Raw genomic sequence first — 19,885 nt, 5'->3', positions numbered from 1 at the left:
AACCTAAATAATATGAATAAGCAAACTATAAAAGTTAACATTTCAATAATAAATATTTTTCTGAAGGTGATCTATACAAAAATAATCTCAGTACTTCTTCAACAATTCATAACTCGTTTTCATTTGGGAAGGAAAAAAATTTTAATTTAAAAAAAAATCGAACGAGAGAAAATAAAAATACAAGGACAAAATTGAAAAAAAAAATACAAGGACAAGTGCACTATCATTGTCATGTGACACAATGTCAGCTTGACACGTGACAAATTTTTTATTTATCAACAAAAAAATAAAAAAAATAAAAAATAAATATAAAAATAATTCAAAAAAATTTAAAAAATTCAAAAAAATCATGAATTAACGCGTGACACCTCTTTAACTATGATAGTATGGAACTAACAACAAAAACTTAATTATTTTCAATTTTTTAAAAATAGAGACTCAATTAAGAGAAAAAAATAGTGAGAACCTATTTAGGAAAAATCATAAAAAGTAGGAACCACTCAAAAATATCATGAGCTTATCTTAAACTCATTTCTTATTTTTTCAATTTATTGAAAATCCAAGAAAGATATGAATGTTGAGAATAAATTAGATAATATAGTAACTTAGATAAAAGGGAAAATTAAGAGGAACAAAACTTAAAAACTCGTACATCTTTTACACTTAAAAAGAGAGACCCATATTGAATGTAACATTAAACATAATTTGTTAAATGGTAAAAAAATGTTATGTACTAAATAAGAAAAACTATGTTAAGAATAAATGAGAAAATATATCAAAATTATTATTTTCAATCTAAATATTTTTATCTTTCCATTTTATTTTTTATTTTCACGAAGCAACTTATATTTATTTTTATTTTACTTTTCTTAATATCAGTTTTCTCCTATTTATAGAGAATCTCAATGATAGTTTTTTTTTCTCACATAAGTTTCTTTGGCTGGCTTTGTATAAAAATAGAAAGAATCTTATTCTAATACTGGTTAGAAAATTATAAAAAGTTATTTGCAAAAGGATTAGATCCCTCCATTATATAAGGTAAGTTTAGCTTCTACTAATTAGAATTCATAAAAGTATAAGTAAGTTAATCAAACACATTTCTAATACATGTTTAAAAGTAATTTCTTAATTATATAATAATTACTATTCCGAGGAATCATAACCTCATAACAAACGAACTAAATGTTTTTGATGGCTGTAGAATTAATCTTGATGCAGTGTGAAAAGCCATAATATCCAAACAAAAGCACTAAATTCTTGTCCTCTTCCTATTTTTAAGGTTTTAATAACAGCACTAACAAACAAAGCATCGAAAAGAGTAAAAAACACAAGGAACGTGCTCTTGACAACTACTTTCTCTCTCTGATTCTCCTCGCGCTCTCTCTACGGTGAACCAAATTTATTACAAATTAATTAGCATCATCGCCATCAGAAAAATTAGTTACAAACGAGCATATATGCACTCTTCTTTCAACCTTTAACTCTTTGGATTTTTCTCTCTTTTTTTTCCCTTCTCTTTTATATTCTTTGTTATGAAGTTACTCGCTCCGGGTTCCATTGCCTTTCGTTCTTCTTCGTTTTCATGGAACACCCATTCCTCTGGTCCTCTTTCTACGCCTCTTTTTCTTTTAAGGGAAATTGAGAGAATGATTGTGGACAATTAATGTTTTTTTTTTGTTTTTTTTTTTGTTTTCTTTCTGTTCTTTTGTGTTTGGAAATTGGAGCAGGTGCTAGTGAGAAATCTGGAGAAGAAGGTTTTGGTAATAAGAAGGGGTTCGAGGGTGTTGTTTATCTTAATGGGGAAAGGTGACGATGGACGCTGCATTTTTTCTCTTACGAGTTTGCAAATTGGGTATGTTTTCTTTCTTTCTTTCTTTTTCTTCTTTTCGTATTCATGATTTGCTCTGATGATGTGCGATCGTGGTTTGTTGTATATTTTATCACATGATTAACGAATGGCCTCTGTTGTTAAATTGATGCTGGATTGAATGTATTTATTTGTTTACTTTTCGGGTGAAAGGGTTTGAATTTTATTTGATGATGCATGATGCGTTTGTTTTTCTCCCCCTTAATTTATTAATTATTATATCTGAGAAAAATTATTACTTCCACGCCCTCTCCTTTTGTATTTTTTAAATTAAATTTTGTTGTTTCTTTCATGATCATGAGCTCTACACAGTGTTGTGCATCTTTTTTATTTATTTTTGGATACATTTGTGTATGAGATTTGAGTTCACTATGCTATTTTACAGTCAACTGCAAATGGTATTCCTGATCTTTTAAGGAAAAATATCGTGATGTTCTGAACTCTGTTGCCAGTTTACCTGCATTTTCTGGTTTCATAAAATGCAATGGATCAGGAACGTTTTTGGCGAAGTTCTTTATGTAATTTTTCAGTTCTTACTAAGTTTAGATTGTCATATTATGTTGAATAATATATCGTGTGGGACAATTGGAAAATGTGGAAGTGCAACTGTTACCGCTTCTACTCAACCTGGAGTTACAGCAACTTAATGATTCAGCATTTAAAAATTTTCTTTGGCTATTCAAGAACATTTGTCACAGCTGGGTGCTTGTTATCTGCTGTATTTGAATTGATCAACTATGCTGGGTTAGCAGAGTTGTTTTCTGTTTCTGTTTTTCTAATGCTGATTTATTTCTTCTTCGTGATGTGTATTCTGCAGAGACTTGCAATCTTATTTTGCAGATCTTAGCCTTTTCCTCGCAAATGATAGCAAAAAAATGTATATTTTGGTTGACAATAGACCATGGTTGAGTGACCTTGGTTCACGGGGCATACACATTTGGCAATTAATGGTTACTAAGGTTTGTAAACTCATTATTGAAAGTGATTTTCAAGTAGTTGTAGTCTTAGAATAAGAATTATATAAGTATGTTTTTGCAGTCAAGGCTATCTCCCTTTGCATATTCCAAAGCTAGAAGAGAGAGGAGTGAAGGCAAGGAAGTTTGTCCTCAATCAAGCTCAAGCAATTCAAAGAAACTTATGAGATGGTTCTCATTGATTGAAGCAGTGGTGTTATCAAGGAAGAGAGTTTTGTTGCCTGTGAAAAACTTAAGGAATTCTTTACAATTGAGCAGTGAGCTGCATAGAACCCTCTATGGTTTTATCATATTTGAAGTTGCATGGTCTAGTGTTCGTGGTATCAACTACTATAATGAGCTTCAGGTACTCTCTTTGGCATGTTTCTTGTTATGTTCTCATTAGATTCTACACAATTTCATGTATTGATTTATTTCAATTGTTTTGCAGACGGATACATCACTGGCTATAGAAGCTAAACTGATGAAAAGATGGGAATTTGATAGTATTGCTCAAGCTGCAAGGTGCATGTCTTCATGGTTCTCAGGAACCCCTTCTGAACAGATGCTTCTAAAAGAACACCTGGATTCTGCCTCAGGTGGTAATTGGGATTCTCATAATTTTTTTCTTACCTAGTGTGCATAATGCATATGGATTTAGGATTGCCTTTATGGCTGTAGCATTTGTATTTCATGTGAGTAGGAATATAGTAATGTATGAAGCATGCACCTATTTGTATTTCATGCAAGTAGAAATATACTTATGTGTAGGAAGACATGCATGCATGCATGTCTTGCACATGCACTCACTATATAGAAAATTGCTGTAAGTTACTTAACACTTAAGTTGTGTTGATAATAGGACCCTGTGTATGCCGAGATATTACCTTGTTTGAATGGTTATAAAATTTCAGAAATAAAGGGAAAGGAAGGATCTCATCCCCACTTAATCTTCTTCCTAAGCATCCAATCTTATTTTTCCTTTTCTGAGGTGGGGGCATGAATAGTGAGACTTATTAAAAACTTTTAACCTTTTCCATTCCTGTCTTTTTAAACTCATATCATAACTCTTTATCCCCCATGTTTCATCCTTTTCATTGTTTTTATAAACCCTTGTTTTGTTGTGGCTATCAACTTCCAGCACACATAGCCTAATTGTGAAAGGTTTCACATTCTAACTTACATTATAGCAACTAAAGGCTATAGAAATTCTTTAAATTCTAAACCAATGGGTTTTCAATGAACATTACTTCTTTGCTGCAACTTTAACAGGGGAAATATTTTATGATGCCAGTGAAGATTTTTCTGGTGTTGTATCTGTTGATGATGACAACGAGGACAATGATAATGTCTGCAGAAATGTCACTGTTGAAGATATGTTAGGTACCAATGTTGCAGTATATTCTGATGATATAGAAGACACAACAGATATGTTACACACACCTCCTCCTTCTGGACCTTATAAGAGACGAAAATTAATGAATTCCTTTAGTGCTGGAGTTGAAGCTGATGGCTACTCTGCAGGTGAAATTGATGACTCATTGGATTATTCTCAGACCTCTAGCTGCTTTTCTGATGAAACAGCTGAAGTCACTCAAGATGATTCAGTTGAAACCACTCAAGATGTTGCAGATAAAGCAACACAATATAGGGATGTTCTACTGTTATTTAGGTTTGATGATCACGACCTCCCATTTAAACTAAGGGAAGTCATTATATCTGATCTGCGATTGCTTACTTTGTTGGAGGCTGGTCTTCCATCTTGGGTCATCTTCCTTCAGTCATATCCAGTGTTATGCAATCTTTATCGTCCTTGGATGTGCCCACTTGCAAGACTTTTATATGTTTTGATATCATTTGTTACTGTTCTCATTGGATTCTATGATTTATACAAGAATGTTCCTGTTCTTAAGGCAACTGCATCTCGTATATGTGGGCCTCTTTTTGATTGGATTGAAACTTGGGAGATGGTTTCAAGGGTCAAATACTTAGGGACAATGCTGTTTCTACATAACTTCCAAAAGGCTGTTAGGTGGTTTCTTGCCTTTTCACATGCTATGAGGTCATTCTTTTCAGTTCTTGTTCAACCTCTTGTAGAATCACTGGTGGAGATTTTTGGATTTCTTCTCCCAAGCTTGAAGTTTTTGTTTGACATAGCTGAAAGCATCTTTTCTGTTATTTGGCTAGTAGTTGATACATCTTTTGATATAGTGGGAAATGTACTGGAGCTACTGTTTTCCCCTTTTTGGTTTGTCTTCAATGTTGTTTGGAGCATCGGTAAGTCATATGTTTTAGCTTTCTGGTACTGTCTATTATTTGTTAAGTTTATACTTGTTTTTGGCAAATCAATTGTCATCTGATATTCTACTAACTGCCTCCGTTTACTTTTTTTGAATATACTGCAGCTACATGTATCTTATATCCTTTATTTTGGGTTCTCTGGGAATTACTATATGCTCCTGTTCGTCTCATCTTGATGATATTCAGATTTTTGCCCTCAACATGTTTGTACATTTTCAATACACTTGGCAAGATGTGGCAGTTTTTTAGCAGCATTTTTCAGTTTGTAGCAACTTCTGAAGCTACAGTGACTGCCTCTGAAGTATCCATGTGGCGAACTCTTTGGAATGATCTTTTTTCCCAGGTTGTAAGATGGCATTACAATATTATTTTGGTTGTCAGTGGTTTCATTAAAGACTATCCTAATTTGGTATATTTTCCTTTTTCCTTTTCTAGATTTTCCGTGCTCTCAAGAGCATAGTCTATGGGTTTGTTGCCTTCTTCACAGCCTGCAATAGGCATCGACTAAGGTACAATATTCTGTTTTCAAATTGAAAGAACATAAAATGGCATTTCAAGTAAAATGTTGGTCGTGTGATGGTTGAGTTATGCATTATAGCTTAAAGGACAGTGGTTGGTAAACTTGTCTTGAGAAATTGTGGGTTTCATTAATTTTGGTCGATGATCAATTTTAAATTTTAAGAATAAGGTGTTGGTGGTCGATCGTAAATATTGTGTTTGTTAAACTCTAGGAAGGAGATAAACATTAAGCCGAAACCATCTGTTTCTCAAATAACAGTCTCTGGCTTTGTTTACATTTAAAAAAGAAATCAATATAATATATAGAGGACACTTGATATCTTGTAATTACAAAGATATGATTCAGAAATAAATAAAAACATTTCTAATAATATATATATATATATATATATATATATATATGTGTGTGTGTGTGTGTGTGTGTGTGTGTTATATAATTATATAAGCTAGACATTCTTGGTCATACAGATTAGTTCCATGCTTCTATAATTATTACACTCCCACAAACTGGAGCATATAAATTGAACATGTGTAGCTTGCTATGATCAATCATTGGTCCTCTTAGCGACTTGGTGAATATGCCAGCCAGCTGTTCACTAGAGTTGACAAATCTAGTGATGTTATCCCCAACTCGAGTTTTTCTCTTATGAAATAACAATTTGCCTCAATATATATGGTTCTTTCTTGAAAGACAAGATTAGAGCTGATGTCAAATGCATTATCTAGTTGTCACACAATGTGCCTTGTGAGAACTTTCTTCAAATTTGAGCTCTTTAATGAGTTCCTCGTACCTCATGTGGATCTTCTCCTTTGGTTCTGAAATGCGAAACACAATCCTTCCAGAAAAATCACGGCCACACGATCCTCCGAACGAACATCCTTGTATAATCGTTTCAGTGCACCCAACTTTTGATTCATCCTCCACGTCTGTTTGCTGCTTGGCAGGGCAAACTCAGGATCGTGCAAGTTTACTCGCGATTTTAATACCACTAGGAAAGTGAACAGTGAGACACAATAGGAAAAAAAACAGAAACTGAAAACATTTACAATTTCTAAAGTGTGTAAACCTGAGTAGTGGCTCCATAAGGAAAGCAAGTATTAGAATTCACTTCTCGTTATACTCTTGATACTATGTTGAGAAGACATGACGAATGATTTGTTTAGACCACAATCGAGAGCTATTCAATTTATAGGGGAGAAAACAAAATTATAGAATAATTATTTACCCTATTTTAGGCTAATAACATAAAAAAATACAGAATCCATATAATTGATCCTAATATCATTAGTTACTATATCCGTAAGACTCTAAAATCAACAAGATTCCAACAATAGGACTTTAGGAAATTTGGAGATGTGGAAATAATGCTTTTTTTATCTGTTAGGATATTCCCTGAGATATTTTATTATGTACAACAATAATAGTTCTGAACAATCACTAATCAATGAAGTAATGTATGTGTCTAACCTTGATTTGACGTAATTCTATGCAGCATCTATAATCATGTACAGGAGTTTATCCGAAGACTATATCGTGCTTGCCAAAGATCGCGGCAAGGTAACTCTGGAGATCGTGGAAAAAATGGTTTGACACTGAAGTTGGTGAGAACTCTAAAACTGAGTGTGATGCAACTCCTGTATAACATCATTTGAAATAATTAGCTGTGACTTTTCAAATTCTCATTCCATGCTGATTGATATTTATTTTAGAGGTAGGTGAATATCAGGTTTGAGCAAAACTAGCTAATTGAATGATTTTAAAATGGGATTCTTTGAAACTGCATAAAACAAATCAATAACATGTTGCTTCTACGAAATTTAGTTAGTTGCTTCTCCTCAAGTCAGAGCATTGCTCCATCTTACTTATATTAGTTTGTTGTTGAGGTTAAAGATCTTTATTTTTTTAGACTTTCAAAACCCAAATGTCTTTGATGGCATTCCCTTGCACTTTCATGTTGCTTCTGTGTGTGGAAATAAACTATCATTTCAAACATTTTTATAATCCTTAACGCTTATTTTGCAGGCGGAAGAAAAGAAGAACGTTTGATTGTATTTGACAACAAATTTGACATCTTTGACGATCCTAACGTCAACACAACACGTCATTTGGGTAAACTCAATAGACTGCTGATAGCAATTTAAGATTTTTTCCATCGTAACAAATTTTGATTTTACCTTTTCTCCGAGTTTCTTTCCTACATTTGTCTATTTCTTGATGAGTTTTACAGTACAAATTACATTATGTACATTATGTACAGTACACTTGTAAATTATACTCAATGTATATTTTTTTCTATATAAAGGTATCAATTGGAGAGTATGACATTCCAACTAGGTTGGTACTTTATATCTTAATAATTATATGTTCCTTGATGATATTTTTTATTGAAAAAACAACAAAAAGAAAAAAGGATAAAAACAAAAATACGACTAAAACTTATGTAATCAAGAAAATTTATACTAAATCAAACTCTTCTAAAAAAATCTTGCTTTAGACAAGAAGGTATATTTTAAAACCAAACGAACTTTTGCTTCAAATCCACACGTAAACTTGCTAAACTATTAACACATTTATTACCTTCTCTAAATATGAGAGATTTTAAAATTTAAGCATTCACTCCTGGCTGACAACATTTCCATCATCCTCTATGATACCAAAGAACAATATTAGGTTTAGCGAGAGATAAAACTAACATGGTCAAGCCATAAAGAAACCCAACCTCAACCGCAACCAACTCGATAGAAAGCATAACACTTATAATCTTAGCCTTCAGATCACTATCAATACTATGAAGAGAAGCCACCTATGTGTTCCCCTTTGTTGCCTCTGAAAATACTAGTAGGAGTTACAAAATCAGGATTTTCATAAGTTGTATGAAGAGAAGCCATCTTTGTATTCCCTTTGCTGCCTCTAAAAACACTAGTAGAAGTTGCAAAACCAGGATTTCCGCCCTAAAACTTTTAGAAGCTTTGCTAACATGAATATTGATATTAAAAGTCTTCAAAACAACAAACTCATCAATATTATTATCCATCACCTTTGTAGAGATTACCAACCATCCCAATCCCTACTATAATAAGATTCTTAATAGAAGGAATGTGAGTCAGATCAACAAACTTTTGAAAATTTCTCATTTTGCATATACCTTAAATCACATGAATGAAAAGCGGCCATTTTGCATACAATACATAGCATTTAAACGTACGTTGGAACCAAGGTGATTTAAAATATTAAAAATAAATAAATTAGAAGTGCATCAAAAGTGGTTCTAAAATATTAAATATCCAAATTAGAAGCGCATATAAAGTGGTTTTAAAAATATTGAAAGTAAACAACACAAAATTATATACAAAATGATTTTAACTATTTTTAAGACAACCAAATTAGAACTGCATTTGAAGTGTTCGCAAATGTTAAAATAAAATAACCAAATCTAAAGTGACTTAAAGTATTAATAGTAAAATAAGTGTTGTGAAAAGTGAAATAGAAGCTTTTCTCAATCTCTTCTTGTTAATAATAAAAACGTTTGGTAATTAAAGCTTAGGTTAATGTGTTTGTTTTTGCTTTTCTCAATCTCTTCTTGCGTAGTTATCTAATTTTGGTCCAAATAAGATGGTGCAAAACATAAAATGTTAAGACAAAATCGTTCAAACATTATACCATCTAGCAACTCAGGTGTTGAAATTTAATAAAAACATTAAGCGAAATATTGCTTGGTATGAAATGTTGTTTTAAAGAAATAGTGTTTGAAAGAAAAATATTTTAGACCATCTTTTATAGATGAAAACAAGCTTATAATAACGTCTTCTAGACTATATTGTTTGATGAACAAAGTTTTATAAACAACTTCTAATAAAATGGAGCATCTTTCTTAATGAATAATCTAGTAGACGATATGGGTAACAAACAACACCTAAACGTCTAAGTAGACAATATCTTACAATCAAGCATTTTATGAACAAAATTGTCTATCTCTATGTTAACACTGAAGCTTAAAATATGTTTTATTCAAAACAATGTTAATTCAAGCAAGCATCTTATAAAATGTATTGTCTGACAAAAACAGCTAAACGCTATCATTTACATGCAACTTTTGATAAAACATATAATTTTGAATGTTTTACTAAACGATGCATTTATTAATGAAATGACAAATGATAAAATGTTTTGCATACAAAATATGGCCTAACGCTGATCAAAGTTCAAAATATTTAATGCATGTAGAATATGTAACACCCCAAATTTTATAGGCGTTACTAAAACACACTAAAATTAAAAATTTCTTAACCGAAAATAATTTCTCAAATAAATTCAATCCAATTAATTTTTACAACGCCAATATTTAAATTCAAATGTATGAAAATACATAAATATGCAAACTTCCTTAAAAGAAATAACCACGTAGGCTTTATAAAATCCCTGCTTTGTACCATCTCTCGAACATTTATCCAACATCGAGCATATCTGCATATGCTCTTGTATAACACCAACGTTATACGATCATCGCCACACACACATACACCATACATAAACAAACAAGCATGGGTGAGCTAACCAAATAAACATCAATTCACTAATACATCATTTACATCCCAGTCAATTAGTCCCTACCAAAATCCTATCACCCCAAATAACATCAACACATAAGACTATAACAAGCAATATAATAAAAATACATACATTCCCTTAAAAGGAATCATGACCAGCCCATTAGCTTTCCATAACAAGTCCTTTAATGGCAACCCGTGCCAATACTAACCATTTCTACAAATGTAAGTATTCTTCCAAACTTCACCTCACAATTCCTATTTACTAAAACAGGATAAGTCATGTGGTCCTCCACTAAAGCTTTGGACCTATCTCCCCTACTCTACAAGCTACTCACACCAGCTCTAAACTCAGCATGAGCCGGAACCCTAAGGGAGAGACATCCATCCTTTTCTACCCCTCGCAAGAGGAAAAGACGACACTTGAATCCCAGTCCCTTCTACCGCAATTCATGGACGAAGAGGCCCATCTCTTCTATTGTCTCTTAAAGCTAAAGAGATAACCTTTCTACCTCCTCACAAGAGGAAATGTGACTACCTTTTTACCCTCTCGAAAGAGGAAAGGTACAAACTCAAATTAACGAAGTATAACCAGAAGATAAACTCAAAACATAACCTACTCAAAACATAACCTTTTTCCACAGCCCCGCATAGGCGAAAGAGACCCTAACTTTAAGGGTATCATTGCCAACCATACTAGATCACTTCCTACTCTTGAACAAATCAAGAATAACCCTCTAACTATCTCACGACTCATAAATGACTCACACACATAGTTGTCTACTCCCTATTCAATCCAAAATTATTCCAACCGAGTACCACTATGTTACTCTACACAATAATTGAGCCAAAATTGTAAGACCCGTAGAAAATGTAAAATAGAATATATTTGGTTTAATCATTCGGCAGGTCTCATTTTTGGATGGGAATCTCAAATTGATTCTCTTCTTTTTCGGCGTCTCAATTTGGTCCTTATTTTGTGAAAATTGTTCAATAACGTTAATGTAACTTTGACGTGGCATGGTGTAATATGTTTTTAAATGACGTGGCTGACACATGTTCGGAATTATGTGGATTTGGTTGTTTTAAAATTAAAAAGTTGGGAAAAAAAATTGAGAAAATTTCAATTTTTTATAAGTCCCTAATAGAAGGGAATAACTTTGTTATGTTCTTCTTCGAGGGGGTGTTCTTCTTCTCCTGGTACTTTGATGGCCATTCGTGTTCTTCTTTGTCATGCACTAAGTGGCAGAAGCAAAAACCTTAATGCAAGAATAGGTAAGAACAAAGGCCAACAATTTTGGGACTGTCCGAAGTTCAAGAAATAAGATTTTGTTGCTCGGAAGGAACAAGAAAATCGACATGCAAAGGAGTTATTCTCTGAATTTTTGGAGGAAGGATTGAATTTGGCGACGAGGATGTGCGGTGAGATGATAGAGGCGTATTTGCAAGCCGGGATGACGGAGGAGGCGATGAAGATATGAGTTCATGAAGGAATGGGGTTGTTCCACCGACAAGTTCATTTTCATTGTACTGATTACAAATTTAGAAAGAAACGGACAACAACAACATCAATAATTTAGAAAGAAACAGACAACAGCAACATCACCAATTGGTGGATTCTTTTAAACATGATTGTCTTAACTATGTGGAGTTCCTTGATAAAACAAGGGGATTTTGTAGATGAAAACAATGCAATTACATAGTCAAAGAAACTCTCAATAAACTTGTATTTGACTTGAAAAAGTCTCAGGATATTGTAATTGTAATGTTTATTAGTTTCACCTTTTACACTTTATTATTTACATTATTTTACCTTAAAATTCTAAACTCTTATACGTGGTATATACAAGAAAGTAACAGCTGCATGTAAGTTTCGAAGATGTGATTTCGATAGATTAATTGCAAATTAAGTTCCACTTGTATTGCTTGACTAAGATAATTCTTGAACTTATTATTTTTCTAGATTACTAATAGCAAAAGTCAAAGTATGCAACAACTTGTGGAGTCTCTGAAACAACACTAAATACAGAAAAATTACATCTGCTTCCTTGCTTAGTTAGCTAAATGGCTTGGACAACTGTTGAACATGCTGTGCCACATAAACGTACGAGAAAGTACCATCTCGAGCTCCTGCTGCGTCCAATTCTTAGTTGGAAGGTGTTTAAGAAACATTACCAATTCTTGGAAATCAGACCTCTAGAGCTAGTATGACCACTGATAAAAAAGTCAGAGATTAGATGATGTTCATTCTCTACAACACATAATCAGTATCAAATGCTACCTAAATATAGTGAAAGCTTAAAGCTTTATTTCACCTCAAAAAAATTCACAACAAAGAATACTAGCTCAAAATGAAATCACACATAGAAACATGATATCGGTAGTATCTAATCTAACCATGTGTAAAGAATACGCTCCAAATGATTTTTGAACTTGTTGTTGAAAGAATGACACTTCAAGTACAGTTCTCGACAATCAGCAGCAATCTAACAATCATAAATATGAAGAACCTTATTTTTGCCACTAACCCAATTAGGAATATGTTATAATCGAGAATACCTGGCGAAGCATATTAATCTCATCATCCCAGCTTTTTGCATCAGGAATATCATAATACTGAGAAATATAGTCAAGATACTCAAGACGCCTTCTTCTCAAAATTCCTTCCCTTTTATCTGAATTAGTTGGTGCATATCCCTAAAGTCCAAAGTTCATCATTAAATTTTTAATAAGAAAACCAAGTATCCATAGAAATCATGTGACTAACCTATGTACTTCTTAACAAATCATAGGGTAAATCCAACAACTCCAACGACCATGTGATGGAGACCTGAAACCTCTTTCTCTCCTCAACATCAATTACGATTAAACCCTAAATCTCCAAATTGATACCCCAATTTGTGAAATTGATTCCAAGTTTGCACGAACCCTACAATGTTAGAACCAAGTTCTCCCAATCTCTAATTCGATCAAATTGAATCCCCAATTAATTTCCAATATTTCATTCATTCTTTCTAATTTCTTTTTAAAACAAAATTAAATATGCACGTCAAAATCACGTAGACCTACTAATGTCAGCCACGTCAATTAAAAACATAGTTCATCTTGCCACATCAAACATACATTAACGCTGTTGGACCCAATTTAACGGTAGGTATGTAATTGTTGCAATTTTTACAAAATAAGTACCTAATTGAGATGCCGAGAAAGAAGATGACCAATTTGAGATTTCCACCCCAAATAGGAACCTGACGAATGATTAAACCAATATAATTTTATTATTTATATTTTTTTTGTGCTAAATAATTATTTATGGTTGTGTACTTGTGTGTTAAAGAGTGTGGAATTAGTAGATAAAATTAATTATAATTGTTTTTATTTAGTTTGGGAAATGTATGAAGTAAGTGTTATATATTGATGTTTGGATACATTTATCAATGAAAGGAAACTAGTCGAGTGGTATTTACATGTAAGTGAGAAAAGTGAGAGCTTTAACTTTTGCATTTTACCTTTCCATGCATGTTTTATGTAAAGTAGGATCTCTTTTGCATCTAGAAAATTCAATTGTGCATTCAAGAGAGAGAAAACGTGAATTTTGGATGCATGTTTACGTGATGGGTTTCTTATTTTGCACCCTTTGAAAAGTCAAAGAGAAGCTTGCATCTCTTGCTCCCATTTTTGAAAACAACCAAGGGAAGGCATTCACTTAAAGTTCATGTTGAACTCATGGTAGTGGTCTAGGAACATCTTCTAAAATTTCAAAAGTCTTAGGTATTCTCACCACTCCTGGTATCCCTAGACACTCCTGGTATTCTCCATGTACACTTGTCTAGGTGAGTTTCACCCACTTTTGGTTGCATAGTATTGTTCACCACTCTTGGTATATGTTAAATATTTCTAAATGTAGTTATCTTAATATGTTACATACATAATGTAATCGATTAAGTGGTACAAAATTGGTTTACATGCTTATAACTAATGATTTTGACTGCTAAACATGTTTTAAATGTTCTTATATACATGTTGAGCATTTCATACATGTTATATGTTGCATATTTATCAAAAATGTTTTAAAACTCATTATATATGCTTCATATATGTCATGTTGCATATTGATCAAAAAAGGCACCACTGTTACAGATATTCTAAAACATTTGTTCATATATTATGCTGAATTAGTTGATATCATACATTTATGCTGCTATAATACTCTATGCTTCATCTTATTTGCATAAATCATATTGAGTATTAGCAATTGTACATGATATCACATGTTATATTCATTTGAAATTCAGTATAAATACTCTGATTTATATACTGTTATATACTGTTATATATTGTTATATTGTTTTCAATATGATCAACTGAGCTTTGATTCTCACACTGAGATAAATATTGTACTGCTCATTCTGGTTAAGTTCTACATTGCTTAATGATAGGGGGAACATCACATTCTTCAATGGTTTGTAAGGATTTATTTTGATGTCTCTTTTAACACTTTATTTCCATGTTACTTGTTCTGCCAGTTTTTTGCTAATGTGCAAAGGGGGAGAGTAACTCGAAAACAGATTTCTTATTGTGCGTGATAAAAAAAGAGGGAGATTGTTGATAGGGGGAGCTATGTCTAGCAAAACCCATCTCACATATGTGTTTTTGATGATGAACAAAAAATATGTTTTATAGTTTCTTGCACAACAAATGGCATAACAGTTGCTTGTTTATTATTGTGTTTGTGCTTGAAATGATTGATATATGTATTAATTATATGGAAATGAATCATAGGTTTAAACATATTGCACTTTGTATATCTGGAAGAAATAATCGATTAAACTGTTTATATAATATGTTAACTTTATTCAGATTTCAGTATATGCTTAACAGGGGCAAAATAAACTTGAAATAATCGATTACAATAGTTGTTTAATCGGTTAAAACATGTTGTTATGCCAATGTGTGTTTGTTGAGTGCATTGATGTGTTTGGAATGAAAAATAACTTTGAAATTTGCTTAAGTATGGAACTTACCCGATTACATAAGTTTAATAATCAGTTAAAATGTTTATCTTGTGAAAATCATTTTCATTAATAGCCATAATTGCCTATAACAGTCATATTTGTTTGTTGTTGGCTTGTGTGATTTATCTAATCGATTGCATGCACAATTTAATCTGTTAAATTTGAAACAAATGTAAAACATTTAAATCAGGAAGAAAAGCTTAACATATTACATTAAAAGCATAATCGATTAAATTGCGACAGGATTAGAAAATCCTATAAATAGTTGTCTTGCGCACTGATTCAATACGATTTACATGAATTTACACTTTCATAACTGACTTGTTTGTTAAGTATTGATTACAGGAGCGTCCTAAGACTTCTTGGAGAATCAAGATCATACATTTGGGTGAAATCATCAAGATTCTTGCAAGATAGCTGAGTTGATATTCTTTGAGGATCAGTGTCCATATTACAATCAAGAGGATTGTGCTCTTGTTGCTGTTAGCCAGAAGGAGTACCTGTTCTACATTGAGAGTTAAGAATGCTCTTAAGGTGTACAGAAAGTTGGGATTGCTTTCTGGGTTTGTGAGATTGTGAGGTGTGAACACCTTGTACTGTAAGTGATATTGAGTGGGAAAGGAGAGTGCATTGAGAGGGGATATCCCAGTATTCTTGCTTGTATACTCTATCATTATAGTGGTTCCCTTCAACTAAGGTTGTTAAAGGAAGACAAGATGTAGGCTTGGCCGAACCAGTATAAATCTTTGTGTTGACCTTTCTCTCCTTCTCTTTTATTGTTGACTCGTATACTTGTCATATTGATTTCAAGAAAACTTAAAGATTTTGCAAAGCTTTTTAAAAGAACTATTTTTGAAAGCAAAATCCAATTCACCCACCTCTCTTGGCTTGAGATATTGGCATCACTTTTTTTACACAACATATTTATAAGTAAAAACAGGTAAAACACATTTGTTGACTTTTGGGTCGTGACTAGGTCAACTCTAATCAAAAGCTCACTTTGAAACCTATAAATACAAAGGTAAGGTAAAGAGGTAGGTGATTACATTTATTGCGAATTCAAGATTTTCCTGTGATATCCTTTCGGATATGTCGAAGTGTTTTTCACATGTACTCACCCACTCAGCTTGGAGACTAAAGGCGAAAGACTAAGAACAACTGTAACGAAGACCTAAGATAACGTTAAAAGATTAACAGTGAAGTGCAAAGAAGTAGTTCTAAACTCCATATCCGAAACACAACCCTTTGTATACAAACTCTAGATTTGATTGTGAAAAGAAATTGCACAGATTAGAGAAAGGAATGAAAAAGAACTAGATAAAAACAGCGAGTCAGTAACTTATATATTTTTACAAAATTTCAATGCTCAATCATTCTTATTTGAAAACTGAACTCGAATGCTTTGATATGATACTCTGTTGTTGCTCCAACCAAAGTTGTTGTTGCCGCAATAAAGTATCCTCTTGCATTGATACATTTAAAGTTAGTTCATTGGTATTTTCACCGGGCCATGTTCCAAAAAGATCATTGTCTATTGATGTTGCCAATGTTGTCCCATTGTAATCCTTTGCACTAAATGTTGGTGGCATTGCTGAAGCATAAAAGTTCTGGTCTTTGAAGTGTAAGGGAATAAAACATAGGTTAGGATTCTGAAGAGTAGGAAGAGTTGGTGTTTCCATTATGGCATCAATATTTGACCTGTGCACTTGAAATGTTGGAAATGAATCGTTCATAAAAGAGCATCGAGTCTGGAAACTTGGTTTTGTAAAAGTTGATGGCACTGTTATGTTGGTCTCAAAAGAAGTGAGATCCTTTGATGTCTCATTTGGATACATGTCACCAAAAGATAGATCGGGATTTGCAACTGAACTGGAACTTTGATCTGAGATGGTTGGTACAATAAGATCCTGTGCATAAAGGTTGGCTTGAGTTGTTGTTGCCTTAAATGTTGGTGCCACATCAATGAATTTATCACCAGTTGTTGCAAATGGAGCAACATTCACTGTGTCATCCAGGAACGGATTGTAGTTGTGTTGAGGAACTAAAGGTTGATCAGACAAGGTAACAAATGGGATCATCCCATTTGTCAATTTGGGTGATGTTTCAGCAGGTGCAGTCACTGTCTTTGCCAAAACTAACTCCCAACAATCTTTGGTGATATTATTGGAAACTGCTTGGATATTTTGTTGCTCCCACTCATTTGTTTTATTTTGTTTCTCCCAATCATTTGTTTGATTTTGTTGTTCCCAATCATTCGTTTGATTTTGATGCAGTTCCCGCGGCAATTCATCAAAACTTACAGCATCCAAACTCGACCTTGATGTTTGATGAAATGGAAATGATGTGGCAGAAGCAAAACTATTTGCACTAACATAACCATCAGATACCGATTCTTTCTCATCTTTGTCTGATTGCTCCGAATTCATGTCTTCCTCAAGTGATCCACTAGGACTAAGGGCAACGTCGATACCAGTCATGAGATCTTTCAACGATGTACACTGTGACCCAAAATCGGATTCTGTTTCAAACAAACTTTCAAGTGTCTCGCATCTTTCCATACCCTCGTCATGGGATGAACTTGAGCCTTTAAGATCCTTGTGTGGAGGAGAATGGAGGTGCTTTGAATTATTATTTGTGGGGAGAAAAGCTTGGTCTCTGAAGAAGTCATGCAATGTTTCCATAAGTTCTTCAGAGACCTTTTGCACTTTGGGGTAGTCATAGGACCTTCCAATTCCAAGGCTCACACAAAAAGAATAGAAAGCTGATAAGTCATCAAACTGCTTGCAGGATTTAACGCAAGCATTGAATGTTTCAGCACAAGCCCAAAATGGCAAATGGAAGAAGTTATCCAAGATAACACCAAGCCCATCAGAGATATCCCTGTAAAGATCAAAGCTTTCTTGTACAATAGCATAAACAGAAATCTGAACCAAGCGGTTGGTCCTGGCAGACCCTGTAGGCTTTGTGCAAATGGCTCTATCCAATAACCTTTGCCAGTGAGAAATTCTGTCAAGCACAATTATAGGTTTCATGTCTTTGATACATGGCTCATTGGAAGTCTTGGTCACCTGGTTCATCTGGTGAAAGCGGTTGTGATGCTTGAATCGCCGTTGGAGCTTTCCAGTGAGGAAGCAATCCAAGCGTTCATCGAGGTACAAAGCAAATAATCTAACGAATGCGGTGTAATCCCAAGGGCTAGAATTGGAGTCATCCTTGAAACCTGAAAGGTTGAGAATTTTGGCACCCCTTTTCATTGCACGGAAGACTTCCCTAGGAAAATATGGATCACCATCTTGAAAGATTCTAAGGACAATAAGGAGACATTTGAGGGCAACAACCCAATTGCGGGTCTTACCAATGCGTTTGCCTATACAATGAGCACATGCAGATGCACACAATTTGTTAGAGGAGACTATGTTCAAAATCTCATTCACATAACGCTCTTCAATGGGGTTTTTATCATGGGTTGTGGCTTTCAGGATGATGACATCAAGATTGGCTGCATTGGTAACCTTGGCTAGGCTAATGCTTGTTTGGTCCTTCACAGCTCCAATTGCCTTCCTGAGCCTGCTTGGCATGATGAATCAAATTGATTGAGAATGAGAATTTGATCTCTTTCTTTGCACCCGTCTCCCCTCACAATTCTAACATCACTACGCATTGGACGCTTGCTCATGAACTTTTTCCTAACAAAACTCATAGGATTTCCATAGAACATCTTTTGTCTCAGATATTCACGGAAAACTATGATCGAGAGTAAAGGTAGGAAAGGAAAAACCTAGACATGGCGAGAATATCACTCTTTTTTTGTCTTCAAAATGAGTAATTTAACATCAATAGTATTGCCCTCATTAACCATCTCTTTTGATGTTTTTTATAGAATGAAAATCTATTTATACTTTTAAAATACATATATATATATATATATATATATATATATATATATATATATATATATGGGGTTTGCTAACGCGCGTACGCCTGTTTTTCAGTTGGTACATTTTAGCAATGTGTACCGGATTTTATTAGACAAAAATACCCTTATATATCATGGATTCTAAGTTTTAAGGTTAAGGGTATTTTAATAATTTTCATTTTCAAAACTTAAAAAAAAAAAAGAAACCCCCCAAACCGTTACTCACCTCTCTCATTCCTCTCAATCCTTTCTCTTTCATCTCTCTCACTCCAACATTTTCTCTATTATCCCTACTGTGGTCCCAATTGAAAAAATCAGAAACACTTGCCTTTAAACAATTTGTCTTTCTAAAGAGTTGAGTCATTGACATATTCACCTTGAGGCAAAGGTTCATTCAAGATCTCTTCAATTTCACCATCTTTACTAATTTCTCTAATTTCATCATCTGCATATGTTGAATCATCATCTCTAAAAAAACTCTCCAAGCCAATTACCAATTCTTTCGGATGTCATTATGCTTATGAAAATTAGATAAAATTAGATAAGACAAAAATTATAAAATAAAAACTTATTATAAAATCATTTTTTGTAAGAAATTGTTTAACAACAAGTATTTTTTATTTTTTCCAGGTCAATTACCAATTCCTTTATGCTTGTGAAAATTGGATAAAATTAGATAAGACAAAAATTATAAGATCAAAACTCATTATAAAATCATTTTTTTGTAAGATTGTTTAACGGCAAGTGTTTCTGATTTTTTCAATTG

The 19,885-nt window shown here is 33.3% G+C and overlaps 2 protein-coding genes and 1 long non-coding RNA gene across 4 annotated transcripts; 1 reads left to right on the top strand and 2 right to left on the bottom strand.

Annotated features, from left to right (window-relative positions):
- The first annotated feature begins 1,309 nt into the window (after window positions 1-1,309).
- Window positions 1,310-7,960, top strand: LOC124840746 (G1/S-specific cyclin-E protein). Of its 2 annotated transcripts, XM_047316862.2 has the most exons (10): window positions 1,310-1,602; window positions 1,728-1,852; window positions 2,685-2,826; window positions 2,906-3,187; window positions 3,272-3,422; window positions 4,093-5,097; window positions 5,226-5,464; window positions 5,557-5,630; window positions 7,134-7,242; window positions 7,664-7,960. In XM_047316862.2, the coding sequence occupies exons 2-10, from the start codon at window positions 1,797-1,799 to the stop codon at window positions 7,685-7,687; spliced, it is 2,082 nt and encodes a 693-aa protein (XP_047172818.1). In that variant the 5' UTR covers window positions 1,310-1,602; window positions 1,728-1,796; the 3' UTR covers window positions 7,688-7,960. The 2 variants fall into 2 exon arrangements, with proteins under 2 accessions (XP_047172818.1, XP_087950842.1); XM_088094716.1 differs by having other exon boundaries at window positions 1,310-1,852; window positions 3,272-3,419.
- Window positions 7,961-12,083: 4,123 nt separating this feature from the next.
- LOC148195762 (uncharacterized) lies at window positions 12,084-12,879 on the bottom strand. Its single transcript, XR_015780739.1, has 2 exons — window positions 12,748-12,879; window positions 12,084-12,402 (listed from the first exon to the last, which is right to left on the bottom strand). It is a non-coding gene; the product is annotated as an uncharacterized LOC148195762 (long non-coding RNA).
- Window positions 12,880-16,410: 3,531 nt separating this feature from the next.
- Window positions 16,411-18,952, bottom strand: LOC124840736 (ENTH/ANTH/VHS superfamily protein). The gene has a single exon (XM_047316852.2). The coding sequence runs from the start codon at window positions 18,779-18,781 to the stop codon at window positions 16,580-16,582; it is 2,202 nt and encodes a 733-aa protein (XP_047172808.1). The 5' UTR covers window positions 18,782-18,952; the 3' UTR covers window positions 16,411-16,579.
- Window positions 18,953-19,885: the final 933 nt, after the last annotated feature.

This window comes from Vigna umbellata, chromosome 7, assembly GCF_029865625.1.
Source record: "Vigna umbellata cultivar VRB3 chromosome 7, Vumbellata_1.0, whole genome shotgun sequence".
In the NCBI taxonomy this organism is placed as follows: domain Eukaryota; kingdom Viridiplantae; phylum Streptophyta; class Magnoliopsida; order Fabales; family Fabaceae; genus Vigna; species Vigna umbellata.
The sequence above is the reverse complement of the archived record's forward strand: the minus strand, read 5'-3'. Positions and strand labels throughout refer to the sequence as shown.